The 20,281-nt window shown below is 36.0% G+C and overlaps 1 protein-coding gene across 1 annotated transcript; it reads right to left on the bottom strand.

The window, feature by feature from the left end:
• Positions 1–16,826: 16,826 nt before the first annotated feature.
• Positions 16,827–19,034, bottom strand: LOC108076112 (filaggrin-2). Its single transcript, XM_017168836.3, has one exon. It carries the CDS (start codon positions 18,855–18,857, stop codon positions 17,106–17,108), a length of 1,752 nt encoding a protein of 583 aa, XP_017024325.1. The 5' UTR covers positions 18,858–19,034; the 3' UTR covers positions 16,827–17,105.
• Positions 19,035–20,281: the final 1,247 nt, after the last annotated feature.

The raw sequence follows: 20,281 nt of genomic DNA, 5'->3' as shown, positions 1-20,281 counted from the left end.
TTAGCGCTTAAATCATGATTACCGCAGTGGCAGTGGCAGTAATTAGGAGACACTAACCGCAGGGCGCCGAGGCGGGGGCTATAAATACCCTCAAGATGCCAGAGACAAGTGTGTGGTGGTGGGGAGGGGGGTGAACGATGCCAGCAATTTGCTATTACTTATCTCGGTTATTGTTATGTGTATGGGGTGGGGGTGTGTATGGTGTGTGCATGGTGTGTGTAGAGTGTGCGGTCTGTGTGTCGGGAGACTTGTTATGCATTTGCTTATGCTGTGTGCGTGCCGATATCCCACCGAGGACCACAAGCTCAGGCTCCACATGGGACCCACATTGTACTCTCTCTCTATATAATATATATATACAAATATATATTACAAAAAAATATATATATAAATGGCTGGTAGCAAGTAGAGAATTTGCAATCGCTTTTCCGCAATCCTTGGCAATTTTCTGCTACAAAAAAGATGCAACTTTGTGGTTGCTGAAATATCAGAAATTAATGAAAATCATGGAAAATTTTAGAAAATATTAAAAATATAAATTAAATTATATAAATCAAAGCTGAAACAAAATACTAGTTATTAGTTCTGCCAAACTAACTTTAAATGGAATTTTGTAAAAGCAAAAATACAACTTAATTATGAGAAATATTTCAATTTTCGGTAGCAAATGAAAAGTAAACCACACACACAACTTTTATAATTATTCATAATTCATCAACAATTACAAAACGGAATTACAAAAGGTTTACCTCGGGACTCGTGTATCCGGCAAATTAATTCGACGGAGGAGCTTTCACTCTCTGGCTCAACTTTCGTGGCCTGCGGGAACATCTCTGCAAAAAAAAAAGGAATAAACTAAACCAAATTAATGCGAGCTGATGTGATATTTTGCTATATACTGGACCCTGGGCCACAGGATAATTCAATAGACTGCACACGCAGACACGCACACAGATAACCCACCCATAAAGTATACGCATTACGTATACGCCGCGTGTGCAGCGGCCGCTTCTGCTGCAGACAACTATCGCTCGCCACACCCACAACTGTATAGTATATCTGGGCAAAGGGCAATTCCATTTAGGTTTAGCTCTCTGCTTTTTAACAGTAAAGAGTTTTGCACAAACAGTGGTTTAATTTTTAGAGAAAAAAAAAACCTTAAAAAAACCCTCGGAAATTATAAAAGTTAATAAAAATCTATTATTACATATCGATAATTTAGTTTTAAATTTTTTCAATATTTTACTAGTGTCTTCCTGTCAAGTTCTAGCATTTTCGTGGCCACTGTCTACGCCTGCAGCCTCCTTTCAATGCTCAGCATTCACCATAAGCAGCGGTTTTTCCGTTGCGCATGGCAACTTGCAGCAAAAAGCGTCTGACAGACTAGCTGACAGATTGCCCACGCGTTGGTTGAGGGAAGCAGGAGCTGGTGAGGGGGCTTGGTGAGGCATCAAGGCCGACCACCTGCCACGGGCAACCTTTTTATAGACACCATATACCCCACTATTGGCAGGAAGGAAGCTAGAGACTTGCCTACAAAAAATGAAAATCAGAGGGGCTTAGCTTTGGCTACAGTTTGTGGGTTTTAAATAAAATATTTATGAGATTAAGCCAGCGGTTTTTTAAATGTTTAAAAATATTTAAGGGATTTAGAAAGCTGGTCAATACTTAATAATTAATATTTTACGTATTAAATTTGTCAAAAAAGGTATTTAAAATATTATTTAAAATATTTATAGGATTTATTTAATATTTATGATGCTTTGCCAGGGTTTTTTTTTAATTATTTAAAATATTTATAGGACTTATAAAGCTCTTTAATTCTAAAAAATTAATATTTTATGTATTAAATTAAACAATAATAAATTTTAATAAATTCTTACCTTTGTTTAGATTTTTCTTATAATTTTCTAGTTTATTTATTACTTTATTTTAAATATTTTTAAAGCAAATAATGATTTAATTGCCATATAAATGTGTTAAAATATTAAATATATATTTATTTTAAGCTTCTTCCTTCAATTTCTGATTCCTTCTTGTAGCTAACCAAGCGTCGTCTAGCGATTTTAATTGAAAATTGCCAACTTCGGGGATATGCATATATATCCTTGGCTATATTTGGGCTTACGAGCGAAATTAAAAGCATTAAGCTCAAGATTATTTCAATATTAGCGGGGCATAATTGTCTGATTAAGTTGTGTTACCTCTGGCAAGGAGCAGCAAAAGCAGAAGCAGGAGCAGGAGCAGGAGCATCCTTCCCCGTCTGGCAACGCGGCGTATGTGTAATGTAATTTGGCAGCTTTCTCTGGGAAGCCTGTTCATGCTGGCAATTAGCACGTCTCAGCTTCAGTTTTTGGTCTGCTGCTCCTTTGTGTCCCAGCAATTTCTGGCAGTACTTTGATCACAAAGATGTCCTGAGATGTCTTGCATACACACACACACTCAGTCTCCTCGCCTAATGGCTCCCAATGCCGTCTAACAAATTGCAAATGGCCTTGATAATCGCAAATGATGAGCAATTGTTCGCAGGCAAAAACCGAAAAGGACTCCCAAAAGGAGTAGACAATGGCAGTCACAGTCGGCTCCTCCTGCTTTCAAGGTTCCTACTGACACCTTGCGGCTGTCACTCGCTTTAGATGGTACTACATAGCTTCTTGTCCTGGCAACCCCTTTTGCTCGAGAGGATCTATTAAAAGTTGTCAGCCATTCTTGGAGAATGTGCTTTTAATGGGCCTAATTATGGCAAACAATTAAATAAATGGCCATTATCCTAGCGTGTCTCCCAGCAGAAACTTATGTTTGATTCGATTATGATTTGAGAGTACTTTCCAGAGACTTTTGTCAAGATCTAAAAAAAGGCAAAAGGAAAGAAACCCTATTAAACCAGCCTCGGTTATAATTAAAAGCAATTCCCCCTTGTTTGAAGAAGGCAACAACAGAAACGTAGAATAATAAGTTAATGTTTTAAGCGGCTTGTCAAGCCCTGACCTTGGACCAGGCAGGCAGCAGTAGCAAAATAATGGAAAAAAGTAAGCATTTTGTGCCGCCTTCTCATTACAATTTAATGCGCTTTGCTCAACAGCTTAGTGAAGATTTAAATGGCGGCGGTCTGCTCTCTCTCTGCTCTCCCCGAAAAAAACAAAAAAACAAAAATAAAAGCAGCCATTAAAGCGATTTAGTTAATTAACATGCCATCCGAGTGCCTGGGCTTCTGCCATTGAGCTCATTGTAAATGCAGGGAATCGATTCCAGGGACTCCATACTACACCCACTCCTAACCAGAATCTGGACTTGTCTGGCCTGGCCCGTCTGCCCTGCCAATTTTCCAATGTTTTTTCGCCCAATTAGCTGCAACCCGACAATTTCCATGGGCCGACTCTCATGGCAGGTCCTTAAACAGGCAGCTTGCATCTGAAATGGGCATTTATACGCTGGAAATATAGGTCGGCATTGGCCTAATGGCTGAGTTTAATGGTTTTAAGCTTTCGTTTTTCTATTTTTTTTTTTTAAGTGCCGCCGATTTGTGTCTATTTGAAGAGCCCTCAGAGCTGAATTAATTCAAGAGGGGACTCTTTACCGGAAGGTATAAAGTAAATGCAGGGTTATTATTTATGAATTTTTTATATAATATTTTAAAATATGTAAAGTACACTTTGGAGATTCCTTTGAAATAGTTTGGTTGATGAGTAAACATATTTATAATAATTGTTAAAGAGAATTCCCTATAAAAAATACCCAAAAAGAACGATTTAAAAAAAGTATTGCCTACTTTTAGGCTCTCACGCATCAAGGCTTAAAATTCCCAAAGGGTTCTAGTTGAAATTCAGGGAAAAGACCTAGAAAATAAATTAAAATAATTAAATAAATCTTTTACATAAAATCTCATAAGTGCGAAGCTTAGACATATATCTATTTATTTATATAAACTTTAACTAAATAAAATATTCAAATATTATTAATTTATTTATTAAATACAAGTAAAATATAAGTTAAACATCCTTTAGATAATATTTATAATTATAATCCCTACACTTCACATATTCTATATATTTATGTACCGCTGACTACACTTGCTTCCTCTGCTTTGCTATTTGATCTTTGTTCCAGGAAGCAGCTAGCTTTATTTATTTATTTATTTATGACTTTCTAATTCAGTTTCAGTTGGCAGACGGGCCCTAAATTGCGAAGCAACTGTGGCGTGCTCACTGGCATTTCGATGTGACAATAAGCCGCTTGTCTTATCTCGGGAAATGCAGGAAAACGACTGCCCCAGGACTCACAGTAGCAACAGTTGCTGTATGTGTGTGTTTGTGTGTGTGCAGCGCGTGTGTTTGTGCAATTTTCCAAGAGTTAACAAAGTGAAAAGTGGGCGCACCACGCCCCTCGACTGCTGGTGGCACGTAATTTATGCATGACACAAAGAACGATGCACTCGGAAGGGCAGCAGCAGCAGCAGCAGCAGGAACTCGGTCTCAGTCTCAGTCTCAGTCTCAGTCTCAGTTCCAGGCACCGGCTGAAGTGAAAGCTGAAAGGCAATCTGCCATCGCCGGGGTCAAATGCTAAACATCAATCAAGCAACCCACTGCCTGCTCTGGATTTACACATACTTCTTGCCACAGCCTAACCCTCCCCCTTCCCCCTATTGGTTTCCTATTTGCTGCGGCTGCTCTGGCAATGCAGCCTTTAATTGAATCGGCGGCGGAGGAGTGTCCTGTCGATGGCAGGATTAGGCTGCAATCCAAGGTAACTGAGCTGCCACTTAATACGTAACATGTCGCAGGCTTAATTAATGGCAACGTGGTAGGGGAAGCCCCAGTTGTTGGCTTCTTGAGCAAGCAGTTGTATAAATAAATCTGGCCAGAGGGAGAGGGTGCCTTTAAGCCTTGAGACTCAGCTATTAATGCTGATCAAGAATATATATAATTTATAAGGTCGGAAATGATTCCTTGACTGAGTTTTTAGCTTTTGAATGAAATTAAATTACCTTTAAAGGTGTTTTTAAATTTAAATATTTATACTTAATTTTATATGATTAGTTTTGGGGAAAATTAAAAATTTAAAAATTAAATAACTAAACGAAAAAGCATTTATTTTAAATCGGAAATAAATTAAATTTCAATTTGTAAAATAAGTTTTCCTTACATTACCAAAAAAATAAAGGGATAAAAATGTTTTAATTATTAAAACCCACGGATGATTTATTTAAAAAATAACCCTAAATATTTATTATCTTCCTTTAATAATTCATACTTTTAACAAACAAATCTCTTCTATAATTTAAACAATAATTAATTGTAATTATAAACTCAAATTTATCAAATTTTATCTGCTAGCGCTTTTTAAGAACTCAATTTAAAGTCCTCTCCTGTATGATTTATCACAAAAACTCTCCATTTGATATATTATTATATATATATTTAAAAAAAAGTGGAATCTCTCCATTTTTTATATACATATATTATTCAAGTGCAATCTCCTGGCATATTAATAGACAGAATTTTAATAAACTCTCCTGCTGCAACGGAAGCCACGGCAAACAGACGCTTTCGCATGGCAAACAATTAAGCGGCCATAAAACAAGTCAAGAGTGCAAACAGCAGCCTCATATAGCACACCCATAGTATCCTGATACATTGTGTGTACTTATGCTATATATATATATACCATATAGAAGGTAGTTAAACCGCATCGGTCGATCAGAGTGACAAGCGAAGGCGTTTAATTAAAACTGATTCCCTGGCAAAGGCAAGGAATTGCCGCATAATTGAAATTTTCCAATGCGTCATTATGAAGCCCAAAAAAAAAATATAAAAAAAAAGGGAAAATCACACTAGCCGCAGCTTATTTTTTTTCTTATTTTCTTCGCTACGCTTTTCTTGATTTTTCTGGGCAGAGGAGCAGCGTTAATTGCGTCGTGTTGACAGGCAGAAAGGCCTCGGCCTCCACGGGGGGAGTGTGTTTGTATTGACAGCAAATTAAGCAGTTTTAATTACAATCAGGCCAGGCAGCAGAATCGGCAGCATCGGCATAAACAATAAGCTGTCCGCCAGCAGACACACTCAATAAAGGCAATATCCACACACACAACACACAAGACACATGTGATTTTGCAGACTAAAAATAACCCAAAAATTTGAACAAGAAGTTTCTGATATATATCTCATATATATTCTTTATATTTTGTTACCAATTAAAGTTACCCCAGTTTTTGATATCAAATTAAAATTGTAATTATTTTTACAAACCCCTCAGAACCTTTCACCAAGCCAGGGCCATCGCTTGTAATAAAATAAAAAATATGAAAAATACAAAAAATATGAAAAATACTTGTTTGCTTTCAACATGTGTATGTTCATATATGTACCTATAAATATTATTATAGCTTCGATATATCGTTGGACAACTTAATTTTTCATTTATGTTTGCAAATTGCCTGGGCACTGATTTCGCCTTAATCAATTTACGATACGTCAAAGGGTTAAATGGTTTCAACCGGCGTCGCCGCCGGGCCGGAAAATGGGGGGGGGGGAGTGGGTGCCCAGAACCGGAAAACTTGTCCCCTGGTCTTTGATGTTGCATGTGAAGGCTGCAAGTTGCCAATCAATATCTAATGGAATCTGAAATGCCAGAGAGCTCATAAATATAGGGGAAAAAATTTATGAAAACAGGAAGTTAAGGGAGAGTATACCCTTAGGATAAAGGGAAAATGTTTTGAAAGATTTTATATTTTAAATAATATAAATTTAAAAAAAGAAGTAAATAAATGAATGATAGTTTTTAAATATTTTAAATAAACTTAAATAAATAAAATATATATTTTTTAATATTTTAAATACAATTAAATACATAAAATATATTTTTTAATATTTTAAATACACTCAAATAAATAAAATATATTTTTTAATGTTTTAAATACACCCAAATAAATAAAACATAATTTTTAATATTTTAAAAACACTGAAAATTACAATAAATAACAGTTTTAAAGGTCCATACATTTTTTTACTCAATTATTATGTCTAAAAATATATAAGTAATTTATTTTTTATATAAATTAATGTATTATTTTTGATGTAAAATATTTATATAATTTTTTTTTTATATAAATTTGTTTATACATTTTAAATGTATTTTTTTAAACCCTTATCTTTGTATTTTTAATGCTTAAGGAACCTTGTTTTAAATCAAATATAAATCCTAGCTTCCCCTAGTGAATAACTATCTATTCTTGATCATTTAACATAAATAAAAAATTAAAATATAAACTTTAAAATACATTTTTATATATATTTCGTAATACATTTATATAAACACCTTAAAACTTTATTTATTCAAATCCTTTTCATCGTTTTTAAATCCCTAAAAATAATTAATAATATATAATATATAAAATAATAATAACTTTTTTATTTTTAACACTTTAAGATGCATAAAACATAAAATTAAGAATTTTAAAATATATTTTCATACATAATTTGTTATAAATTCATGCAAAATCCTTTAAAAAATATTTTTTAAAGCCTTTTAAAATTTTTTTTCATACCCAAATGATTGCTTAAAAAAGATAAAAATATATATATATATTTTGGGCACTTAAATGTACATTAAAAACAAAAAAAAAAAAAGTTAAACTATAAACAGAAAATTCCACTAAAATAGCAAACACATTCGAGGACACTTGACGCAGTCCACAAGTTAATTTACCAAAACCCACACAGCAGGGTATGTACTACCATATATATATTTATCTATAGGGAAAAAGTAAACTTTGACAATGGCCAATTTGGACAAGTCGAAGGAGCAGAGTGAACCGAACCAAACCAAACCAAACCAAACCAAACCTCACCGCACCGCACCGCACCGCACGGCACCGATTACGAATGCTATCCATGTTCAATGGCAATTTAATGTGCTTCAGTGCGTAGAGTGATTTTTCTCAAAAAACAATCGAAAACCGATTGACCAGAGCAATAAAAGCCATTAAAAAGTACATTAAAAGCGCACCCCGTCCGTGCAGTTGGAAATGTTTAGAAAACAATTTCAGGGCGATATATACAGCAGATACTACAGATACTTTAGATGCGATTAAACTAACATTTCGACTGACTGATGGGGTAAACAAGTCGCTCTGGATGCATTGTAAGGAGATTTCACTTAAATGGCGGCGCTAATTGCAAATGGTTTTAATGACTCTATCTTAATTGATTCCCTTCCCGGGCCAAGTTCTCTAAAAATATATATATAGCACCTGAATCAGAGCACATCTTGACCTGCCAGAATTTTGCATGAGCCACGACCACGAATCCTTGGATCAACTCCAAGTCCAGCTGGGACCCAGCAGGTGTGACCAAGGGAATTACCCGAAAGTGGGGCACAGTTCCGCCTCGGTAATTTCCACCTGGCCAAATCGATTTTGAGACTTTCCTTTTCCCTACTTCTTCTTTAATTAATTTAATAATATTTTTTTATTATAAATATTATTCCAACTGAATTCATTAGCTCTACGTTAGCTCCACAACTTATTCGGGCGATTAATTCAAGCAAGATTTAATTTCTGGCAGGGAAACCGCTTGGTGGAGTAGCTTTCTATCCTTGGCACGGTCCTTGCTCATTGCCCAAATTCAGTGCTAACTCAATTTGGGGACACTCGGTGAGTGCCTGAGCCACCCTTCACGCCCACAGCTTCCCTTTCTTGGGCCAAAAAAAGCAACATTGTCACCCACATGCACGCGTACACGTAGCCACACCGCCATTCAGGTGCTAGCAGCCAGGTAGAACAGGTAGTGTTGGCGCTGGAATCAAAAAAAAAATTATTAAAATGTGAAATATAGGTTTAAAAATTGAAAATTTAGACAAATTATTGAAAACTATGAAAAATATTGATGAAAAAATTATCGAAATGATCGAAATTATCGAAATATTCAATTTATTCTATCCAATTTAAAGCCATCTAATTTTGAAAATAAAATTCTATATTTTAAGATTGATTTTAACAATTGGCTAATAATCTACATTTATAGTTAAAAAAGAAAATTCATTAAATTTTAGGGTAAAACTAATATACTAATTTCTTCTTAACAAAACCTTTCCTTCTTATCGTTTATTTTTTCGAATAAAGCAAAAATTTAATTTCAATTAATTTACAAAAATATGTATGATAAACTGCATTTATATTTAAAATGGTTAAAATAGAAAATTCATGAAATTTTAGGGTAAAACTAATAAATTAATTTCTTCTTATCGATTTGATATCGTTTATTTTTTCGATTAATTTATTAACTTATAATTTATATAAATATTTCTGTATATTTTAACCCAATTTTGAAAACCTTAAAACTAATTTTATTTAAAATTCTTGTATAGCTATTTATTTCAGCTACAAACTAGCCAACAAGCCAGCACCCAGTCGTTTCCGTAGGCTGGGCAAACTTTTTGTGTGCGCGCTCGAAAGTATGCAACGCAAAGAGTGGAAGACGGCGAGATTGAGGCTGAAAGTTGAGTGCACAGTACAGCCTGTATGTGTGTGTGTGTGTGTGTGTGTGTAGTTGCGGGTGAGAGGGGAGGTGCTTGGGGAAGTTGCTGAAAATTTGTCGTAAATATTAAAATTTCATACGTTTATGCAAATTCACTTTCGACAACTTTACTTCCTGTCGTGCTGTCTCTCCCAGCCTTTGCTTTTGGCTTTTACCTTCTTACCTCTACATCCGTGTTCTCCCCCCTCCCTGACTTACCTTTTCATTTTTAACTGTAAACTCATACCACCCCTCCCTCCTCAGCCGCCACACCTTTCTGAACCATTACCACAGTCATTGTCGGCTTCCGTTATGACGCAGGCACCAAACGGCAGGTGGGCTTCGGCTTCTTTCTCCAAGTTATGTTCACTATAAAAAATATAAAAAATTACCTAATGATTTATATATATTTTAAGATTTATATAAAAGTGTTTTTAAAAGGGTTTAAATATATTTTGTTATAATCTATAATATTTATAATATAATTTTATTCTATTTTTTAGGCTTTATAAGTTAAAGAAATCATCTAGCAAGTAAAATAGTTATCTATAAGCTCTTAAATATATTTTGATATATTAAATATATACAAATTCAAACCTTTTTTTCTCCGTGTACTCGGTGACACTTACCTGCGGCTCTCTCTTGGAGTAAAATGAGTTGTCGCTTTATGCGAAAATGAACATTTATTAAGTTGAAATTACATTACAAATAATTTTCATATTATTGTAATGCACACACACTCGCACACACTCACTCACTCCGTGTGTGTATTTGCCTATGAAGGGGGCGTGGCGAGTAATAGCCTTGTAATATTTATGTAAATGCGTAATTGTTGCCTTGCGCCTCCCCCAAAAAAAAAGAGGGACATCTCTCTGACGACTGTCAGTCTCTCGGCTGGGCTTCAGCCTCTGCCACTTGCTTATTTATTCATTTGCATAAAATGTTTTAATAAAGATTTTGATTTAATTTCGGATGTGTGTGTGTGTAAGGGTGTTTGCCAAGAGCGAGGACTAAGTAAATGGAATAATTGGCTTTTATAGCGTCAAATTTGTCACATCTCTTATGCAGATTTTTTTTGGCACAGCCAAGCTAAAAATTTAATTGAAATAATTTGTGTACTTTTCCACATAAAAAAAAAGGGTTTTAAATGTTTTAATTAATAAAAAATATAACTATTAAATCTCGAAAATAAGGTTTTATGATTTAAAACTTGAACAAACTTAATTAAAATGTATATAAAAGGCTTACCCATAAATATCGTTCACTCAAAGCCATAACTCTGACCAATTCCCCTGAGGGCCATTCAATCCAATTCCCAATAACACAAAATACATACATACATGGTTTATTTGCATATATAGTACAAGTCCGTTTATAATTTACTATCTGCAACATTTGCCCAGCCACACAATTTTAACAATTTCATTTTCCTGTCAAAAGCGATGGGCATTTCTCATCTTTTTTTTCAGACTCCAAACGATCGTCCATAAATACTATATATATTCATAGGCAATTAAAGCTTAAAGTGGATTAAGTGGGTCCCTGCTCCCTAAAATTGTAAGTCTTGTCCATTTTAATTGCAATGTTTACGTTTTCGTTGAGGTCTAGGGCCTAGAGATGCTTAGTTTTTCATTGTCCAGAGTATATTTTGTGTTTTTAATACCCTGTTTTTCTGGGGGGTATATTTTTTAGTAGAATTTTACTATTTTTTAAGAAATATTTGGAATATTATTGGGGAAGAAGTTTGGGGAAAACAATTAAGAAATGAATTTCAGAGAGAGTCTGTAGTTCGCATTACTCATACGCAGCGTTGTCTCTGTTTTCTTTTTAATATTTAAATATTATTTTCAATTCATATATCTTTTTTAACTATTTATTTAAATATTCTTACTATTTTTTGGAAACAAGTTCTCGAGAAACATTTAACAAAAGAATTTCATATACAGATTAAGTATGTCTCTCGCTAACATTACTCATACGCAGCGTTGTCTGCTCATATTTTCACTTGTAATTAGTTTCTTTAAAATATTTAAATATTAGTTTAAATTCATAAACCTTATTTATCTATTAATAAATCTACTTTTTAGCCTTAATAGGTATCTAAAAGCCTCAACTTCACCCTCAGACATTGCACTCTCTGCCTTTACATCCTCGAGTCTTCATCTTCGTGTCGTTGCTGCTAGGTGGGTGGATGTGGGTGTCTGTGCGTGTGTTTTCCACCCTGTTTGTTTTAGCCCCGGCTAAAAGTGGAGGTGGAAAAGTGGAAACAAGGAAAACTAGCACCAGGAACAGAACCCCAAAGCAGAACCCGTAAAGGTTGCGCTGCCCTGGACAAGCGCTGCATACGAAATGCGTTGCAACGGGGCCAAGGGTTATCAGTGGAAGGTGAGGATGGTTCTGGGGGGGTCACCCGCTCATTGTTACAGTTTTCCCAGCTCTGGCATTCCGCTCACGTAACATTCGTATAACTTTCTATGTATCTGCATTCGCACCTAGCACGCCCGATGCCCCACCCCCTGACAAATATCTATTGTGCTGTATTACGGCGGCCATTGTTTGCCAGTTAGCCAAGTGTTGGTGGTCCCCAAAAAAAAAACTAAAAATAAAGTGAAAGAGACAAGACACACACACAAAATGAAAGGGCTGCTGCTGCTGCTGCTGTCGCCCCATCTTATTTGCAATGATATTATCCTGCCAACAATCGGAGGAGAAATGCAAGCTGAAACCTGCTGCAGGTTCCCTGCTCCTTTCTACTCTATTTTTTGGCTGTCACTTATTAAACAAGCCAACAAAAGGAGGAATTATTTATGCATTCGAAGAGTTTTTGGGGGCCATTGTTCGTTACATTTCCTTGAAAGTATTTCACTTTATTAGCTGCAATTTTGTGGCAGGGATATTAAAGAACATGGAAAATATGCTTAAGAAATTATTTAGAAATTTTATTGGGAGTTTTAAAGAAAGACAAAAGGTTACAGAAATCTAGTTTTAAAGCTAAGTTTTAATTTATTAATTTATATTATTTTATAAAATGTAATATTTAGTATTTATATAACTTACTATAAAGCTTGAAGGAGTTTTTTGTAAAAAAAAAATTAAAAACTTAAATAAAAATTTCAAAAAAATTAAGACTCATATTTAAAAAAAAAAAGCGTAATTAATTAGGTAATTAATAAAAATTAAAACTATTTAAATTAATTAAATTACATTAAATTTAATAAATAATAAATTTTAGGTACAAGTTCTTTATAGAATTTAGTTTAATTTTTTTTAATTTTTTTAGTTTCTTTTATTAAATTTCTTTTAATTTAATTAAATTTAATTTAATTTATTTTTTAATTTTTTTAATTTGTTTAATTAAAAAAAAAAATAGAAAATTTAAAAAATTAAGCTAAATTCTAAAAAAAACTTAAGATATTACATTTTATACCTAAAATTTATTTTCTTTTAAAATTTTTAAATATAATTTAATTGAAATTTACCCAAAAAACTTTAACTAAAAATAAATCTTTGACTTTATTTAGCTTTTTCATTAAAAATTCTTTTTAAAAAATATATTTTCTTATCAAATTAACTTTTTCCAACCCTCAAACTGAATATATTTTAAAGTTATTTTCAAATAATAATACATTTCAATAAGCCGAGTTCATTTCCTTGAATTCAGTTTATATTTTTCATAAAGACAAGCACCACTTGCAATGGGACAATAAGCCCCAAAAGCTGTTTCCACCTGCCAGAAGGGAAAATTATTAAAAATCTAAAGAAATATTTACATATATATTATGGCTATATATGCATACTGTATACTATGTACTTTATATATATTTGAACAAGTGACACTGAAAGCGCAAATGGAGCACGCTTATATTGAATTTTAAGCTTTCGACAATGACGACAACGGAAGGATTTGCGCCATGTCCTCCTCTTGATTCTCCTGCTCCGCCACTTTTTTTGGCGCGTGACTTTGTTTTAGCTTCCCTGCCCCTCCCCCTGCTCCTCCTTTTGTGCCTCTTTATTTCACCAACATGTGGCAAAATTATTTCCGCTCAAAAATCCACTTCCGGCAACTTCCTCTATTCATGCCACACACTTTCACTTTTCATTTGCTATGCTTCTCTTTTTTTCTTATTATTATTTGTTGTTGTTGTTCGGGCTTTTGTTTCAGTTTATCCGCTCTTTGTTTTTAGGAAATTGAAAAACAGAAATCTTCTTTTGTTTTTTACGTTTAAGAGTAAAGCGCAGTTTTGCCATTGGAGTTAAGGACCTGCAGATGACAAATAAAGGTGGGAGGCCCTTCGAGGGGCAACACAGGGAGAAATAAGTTGAAGAAAAATATATTTTGAGCTAAGAATATTATGAAATTTATTTAGTTTAAGCCTTTAAAATTATGTATTTGTTAAAGAGAATTTTTTAAATAAGAAAATTATGAAATTTATATAGTTTAAGCCTTAAAAATTATATATTTGTTATAAAGAATATATATTTAGAATTATTAAAATTATATATTTGTTTTCGAAAATTTTTTAATATATTTTTTAAGCCACAAAAGACTTAAAAACTCTGTAAATCCCATTTATAAACATTTATTATTATTTTTATATTTAAATATATTTTTTTCAGTGCTTGAACAACAAATCAACTTTGCCAAATGTCAGCGAGAGAACATCATACATAAATAAAAGAAAAGCAGCAGAAAAGCACACACATAACAAGAAACAAAAAAAAAAAGAAAAGGGCAACTGCGGAAAGTTGCGCCTGTCCCTGTCACAATGTCACAAAAATTGAATAAAGTTTTCCTTTGAAAATTTACGCCCTCAGCTTGGAGTGTGTGTGTGTGTGTGCTTGGTGGTGTGTCTTTATGCGTTCACCTGTTGATTGTGGGCGGCGTAAAGGTAAAAGGTGAGAATTGCCTGCCGATTTTAATCGAGATTTTCCCGGAATAACAAAAACTTCCTGCTTAAAAACTGGAATGTCATTGGAAATACTTACTAAAAATTACAAAAATATATATAAAAAAAGATAGTGGAGAAGTTGAGTTGAAGGATTAGTGAACAGGAGAGTGGAAAGTGAACTATTCCCTGCCTTAGTTTGTGCCGCCTTTCATTATTAAACAGCACTTAACCCACAAAGACCCACTAACCGGTCAGTGGCTTTCACTTTTGGGGGCGTACCATTACCACTCCCACGCTTTCGGCTTGCCACCCCCTTCCCGCCTGGCAGCCTTCCTTCTGCTTTCCACTCGCCTTGCCTTTCCACGCGATCTGCCAGACGGGCTAGAGACAAAAGCAATTCCCATTTGCCGTCCATTAATTAGGGAAACTGATCCCAGTCAAACTTGGTTCTCAGTCGGGGTGTTCCTAGTCAGCTGTGTTCTCAGTCGGGGTGTTCTCAGTCGAGTGTGTTCTAAGCCAGCGTGTTCTCAGTCGAGTGTGTTCTAAGCCAGCGTGTTCCCAGTCTCAGTCGGGGTGTTCCCAGTCAACTGTTCCCAGTATTTATGGTTTTCTCTTAAGCGCTCTCTTAAGCTTAGTGCCAGCAGGGGAAAGCATTTCAGTGTATTTCATTTATATATTTATAAATCAAGTGACTTTCAAATGAAATTTTATTAAAAATAAATGTAATAAAATCTAAAAATAATTAAAATATATCGAAAACATAAAACTTTCTATACCCTTGCTATATAAATCGATCATAACTAAGGCAAAAATCCATTAATTTTAAATCGGAAAACTGTTCAGTGTTAGTTTTTGTGAGGCTAACAAATCTGCATACTAAATTTATAATTTTTTTGTAATTAAATTTTTTTGCAATTTTTCACGATTTTCATGATGTAACCCCCTATCAAATTTTGAAAAAAAAATTTTGAAATTTTTTTTCTTTTCCATATGGCTAGAAAGACTTGCCTACTGATGCTGATCAAGAATATATATGGTTTATAGGGTCGGGAATGATTAATTCAGTGAGTTTTTAGCTTTTGAATGAAATAATAATACCCCTCAAGGGTGAAAATATTAATAAAAAACCCTCTAAAATCGACCTATTTATCTATTTATCTATTTATCTATCTATCTATCTATCTATCTATCTATGTACATATCTACTAGAACCACTACCACTTGCTTCCTTAGAAACCTTTTCTTAAAAGAGGCTTTTACTATTCCGTCAAGCTCAAGACCGGGAACAGTAGAGTTTCCCCCCCTGAAAATGAGAACAGTTGGCCAGTAAGTGTTCCCGCTTTTTGGTTACTACCAGGGGAAGTCCTGCACAGTCTTCCTGCCAACTTCCGTCACCATTCTACCACCCATTCTACTAACCATTCGATAACATCGACAGGTTGTCCTAGTTCCTAGCAGCTAATTGATGGCTGCCTTTGGCCCTTTAATGGGTTTTCCCCGTGCTCACCTGTGCATTCAAGCAGGTGAAACTTTGCAAAACATGGTGTTTATCATTTTCCCTGGCCTTATCGAGCTATGCAAGTTATCGGCCGCGTCATGGGTGTGGGTAAAACCTGGCCAGGAATACCCTCGAATCTTATCGGGGTGAGGGCTTCGCTTCGTCATGTCATGTAAGACCAGCACTATCTATTCGGGAACAACACTCCCGATGCCATAATTATTTATTATTTATTTTAAATTGGGGATTAATTTCTGTTGTTTTGACCGCTTTGTCCGCTTTGTCCGCTCTGTTTTCGCTTTGGCGAACATATCTTTATCGCAGTCAATGCATTAATAATGCAATTTAATCATTCAGTCAGCCGAATGGTCAAATATAATTAAATAATATAATTATGGGAGAGAGAGGCTGGCATGTAATTCCAATGATTTCTAATCCCTGAAACACACGACTAGCGAGTTGGAAAATAAATTAAAGGGAATTAGCATGTGGAATATTATTAACTTTTGCCATAAAAACAAAAATTGAAGACTGTAATTGGTAATAATAATTGCTTAACAAGCTTTAATAGTTTGTATTTTTTTCTTAAATTAAATTTTTTATAATTTGTTTATATATTTATTTTTAGATATTTGTCTATAAATATATTTATATATATTTTAATGTAAGCCACATTTCTCCCAAAAAAATACAACTTAATTTACTTTTGTTTATATTTTTTATTTTTAATTCTATATTTCCTTAATTTAAATGTTAAAATATTTTTATATATTTATTTAATTACATTTTTCTATATTTTGTTATATTTTTTTTTAACATATTTATTTATTGGTATTTATTTATATATCTTAATATAAATATATTTTAATGTAGGCCACTTTTCCTCCAAAAAATACAACTAATTTTTCTTTTGTTTATATATTTTATTTTTATTTATATATTTTTTGTATTTAACATTTTGTTCCTTTTTTTTGTGTGTTTTTTTCTATATAATAATAAAGCTTTTGGTTATATATTTAAAGTTGTTTTTTGGTTAAGAAGGATACAAGAATGAAGGATACAAGGTTAAAGGATTAAAGGATTAAAGATTGAAAAATAAAATATTGAAGGATACAAGATTAAATGATACAAGATTATAGTTTAAAGATTATATAGTAGTTATGATATTGAAGGAATATTGATAAATCTTTGGGTCATCCTGGATCTCTAAGCATGATGCTTGCCATGATGTCCATGCTTGTGGTGCTTCTTGTTCTTCTTGCCCTTATCCTTGCACTTGTTGTCCTTCTTCTTCTTCTGGCAGTGTTCCTTTGGCTTTTCCTCCGATCGGGAGTGCGAACGAGAGCCTGGTCTGGAGTGGGCTCTCTCCGGGTGATGGGAACGGGACAGAGAGCGTCCGCGACGACGACAATCCTGGCCAAAGGCTGGCGGGCCAAAAGGTTCTGGTGGCGGTGGTCCAAAGGCAGGCGGTGAAGGTCCAAAGGAAGGAGCTAGGAGCCTAGTAGGTTCATGCTGAGGCCAGGGGAAGTCTGTTCGGCGATGCGGTCCATGACCATGATGGGGACCAAAGTGATGGCCAGGATGTGGGCCAAAGTGATGGCCATGATGTGGGCCATGGTGTGGGCCATGATGCGGTCTGCCATGATGATGACCGCGCTTGTGGTGCCTCTTCTCCACCTTTCCCTCGCTGTCCGAACTGGAACTGGAGGAACTCGACGAGGAGGAGGAGGAGGAGGAGGAGCTGCTGCCACGCTGCTTCCTGCCCTGCCGCTTCCTCTGCTTCTTGGTCTTCTTCTCCTCCTCGGAGCTGGAACTCGAACTGGAGCTGGAGCTAGAACTAGAGCTCGACCTGGACCTACTCTTGCCGCCATGCTTCTTGCTCTTCTTGCTCCTCTTCCTGAGCTCCTGGTCGCTCTCCGAGCTGGAACTGGAGCTGGAGGAGCTAGAACGCTCTACTCGACGGTCATGTGATCGACCCGGGTGGCCATGTCCGTGTCCGTGTCCGTATCCGTGTCCGTAGACGTGTCCGAGTCCAAAATCTCCACGATTTGGGTAGGCGGATCTAGACAGAGATCGGCTCCTCCTCCGGCTGCGGCAGTCCGTGATTGGTTCTGGGGCCCACGGCAGGCCCATCCACCGAAAAAACTGGCACTGATCCTGCCAAGGTCCCAGCCAGGATCGCCTATCGAAGGCAAAGGGATGGGGACCAAAGTGATGGGGTCCAAAGTGATGGGGTCCCAGGTGATGGCGACGAGGTCCGTGGCCATGTCCGTGTCCATGACCATGTCCATGTCCATGGCCATGCTTGTGACCATGTCCATGTCCATGTCCATGTCCATGCCCGTGTCCATGACCATGTCTCCTACCATGATGACCATGATGCTTGCCATGCTTATGGCCAATGCTGTGACGACGGCAATGATGAGGTCCCCGGCGCCAGGGATTGCGACCCCAGCCGTAGCCATAGAAGTTGAGCTCCTGATCCTCGCCAGAACTGGAACTAGAACTGGAACTCGAGCTAGAGCTGGAGGAGCTGGAGGAGCTCGAGGTGGAGCTAACGCTGTTCGAACGGGAACGAGCTGGGGGCACCGCCTCCTCCTCCGCCAGGATCTCTCCCTCGGCGCTCTTCTTGGCCTGCTTCTTGGCCAGCTTCTTGGCCTTCTTAGCCTGCTTCTTCAACTGCTTCTTGGCCTTCTTCTGGTCCTTCTTGGAGGTGGCCTGCTCCTGCTCCTGCTCCTCGGCCAGCAGGATGCGTGCCTGCTCCAGCATGCGCTGCACCTTGGACACCTTCTTGAGGGCCTTGGTGAAGAGCTTGGCCGAACTGGCCGGGATCTTGGCTGTCTGCTGGACCTCCACGGGAGACTGATCCTCCTCGAACTCGATGTCACAGTCGAGCAGCTCGACGGGATCCTGCTGCTCCGGCTGCTGCTGCCGCAGATCTCTGGTCAACTCGCTCATGGCTAAGGATTCCTTTTGGTATGAATTTCCCTCAATGGTGTAAATATGTGCGGTTTTCTTTGTTTGGAATAGTTTTCCCTGTTGATTTCTGGCTTTTTTCGCTGAGAACTTGTTTGGTTGGCTTCTCTACAAAGCTGGAAGGCTTGCAAACTGATGACAAACGCTCGCCGGCCGGCAACTTTTATACGCTCCGCGAACCCACGACCACGTCGGCCGTCGGCGTCTGGCGCCGGCAGAACGTTAACTCGCTGGAGGGGGTAATAAGGGCGTAGAGCGGCAGAGGAGGGGGGGGGGCAGAGGTAAATCGGGGCCTGAGAACAGTCGGAACAGTGCGAAATATGCGTCGCAGACAAAGGGAGAGCGATTGGAGTACAGTGGAGCTTGCTCCTTAGGGGCAAACTACAAGGAATTTCATCAGTATTTGTACTTGGAAATTTGTTTACATTTTTATTTTATTTATTTGTTATTTAAATATATTTATTTTTATTTATTAAAAGCCACTGAAAGGAAGGTCTATTCCCTGCAATATCTAGATTGAGTTTTATAATTTTATTTTAATTATATTTCTAATTTTATTTAGCCAAAAAATCATATCTGATACTTCTATAGTGATTTTAAAATTGCAAATATTTAAGTAACTAAATAAAAAGATTTTAACAATATTTTTTTAATGATCTTAAATACTTTAAAAACATAAAAGAGAGAAAAAGAAATTATTAAATAATTATTAATAATTATAATATATAATAATCTTAATTAAACTTTCCCATTAGCCAGTCTCCACTGTAGCTGACCGCGCTCTCTCTCTCTCTCTCTCTGTCTCTCTCTCTCTCACAACAATAAAGACCTGTGATAGTATGGGTTTTGTTTTTGCAATTCTCACTATCAACTACGTGGATTTGGCGTCGTTTTCGATATACAAAAATAAAAACAGAAAAAAAAACAACTAAAAAAGACGCAAACAAAGCCCCCCAAAGGCCAGGCGGTGGGGAATTTTTTGCATTTATTTCGCCCTGTGATGAAATAGCCCCACAACCGCCAGCCTGTAAGGTGATCCAAATGGATGTTGCATTTCGCAAGCTTATGAAAATATAGAAAAATGTTGAAAATATGGAAAATGTAAGGAAATATATTAAGAAAGGTCTAGAACAGGGGGATAATTCACCTGCAAAGGTTACAGTCTCCAAAAATGGAAACGAACTCATTTTGCAGGGCATCATTCATGCATCGATTTGGAGATGGAGATCAACATAATGCTCCAGGAACTTTATCTTAAAGATCCCTCATGCATTTACTTGATCGCTTCATCTGCTGAAAAATCAAAATCATTTTTTTAAGATTTTATTCGATTTTTTTTAGCTTTATTTTAGATTTATTTACGATTTATTTCGATTTATTTGGATTTATTTATATTTATTTATATT

The sequence above is a fragment of the Drosophila kikkawai genome, chromosome X (genome assembly GCF_030179895.1).
Source record: "Drosophila kikkawai strain 14028-0561.14 chromosome X, DkikHiC1v2, whole genome shotgun sequence".
Lineage (NCBI taxonomy): Eukaryota > Metazoa > Arthropoda > Insecta > Diptera > Drosophilidae > Drosophila > Drosophila kikkawai.
This window is presented reverse-complemented; position numbering and strand designations above follow the sequence as displayed.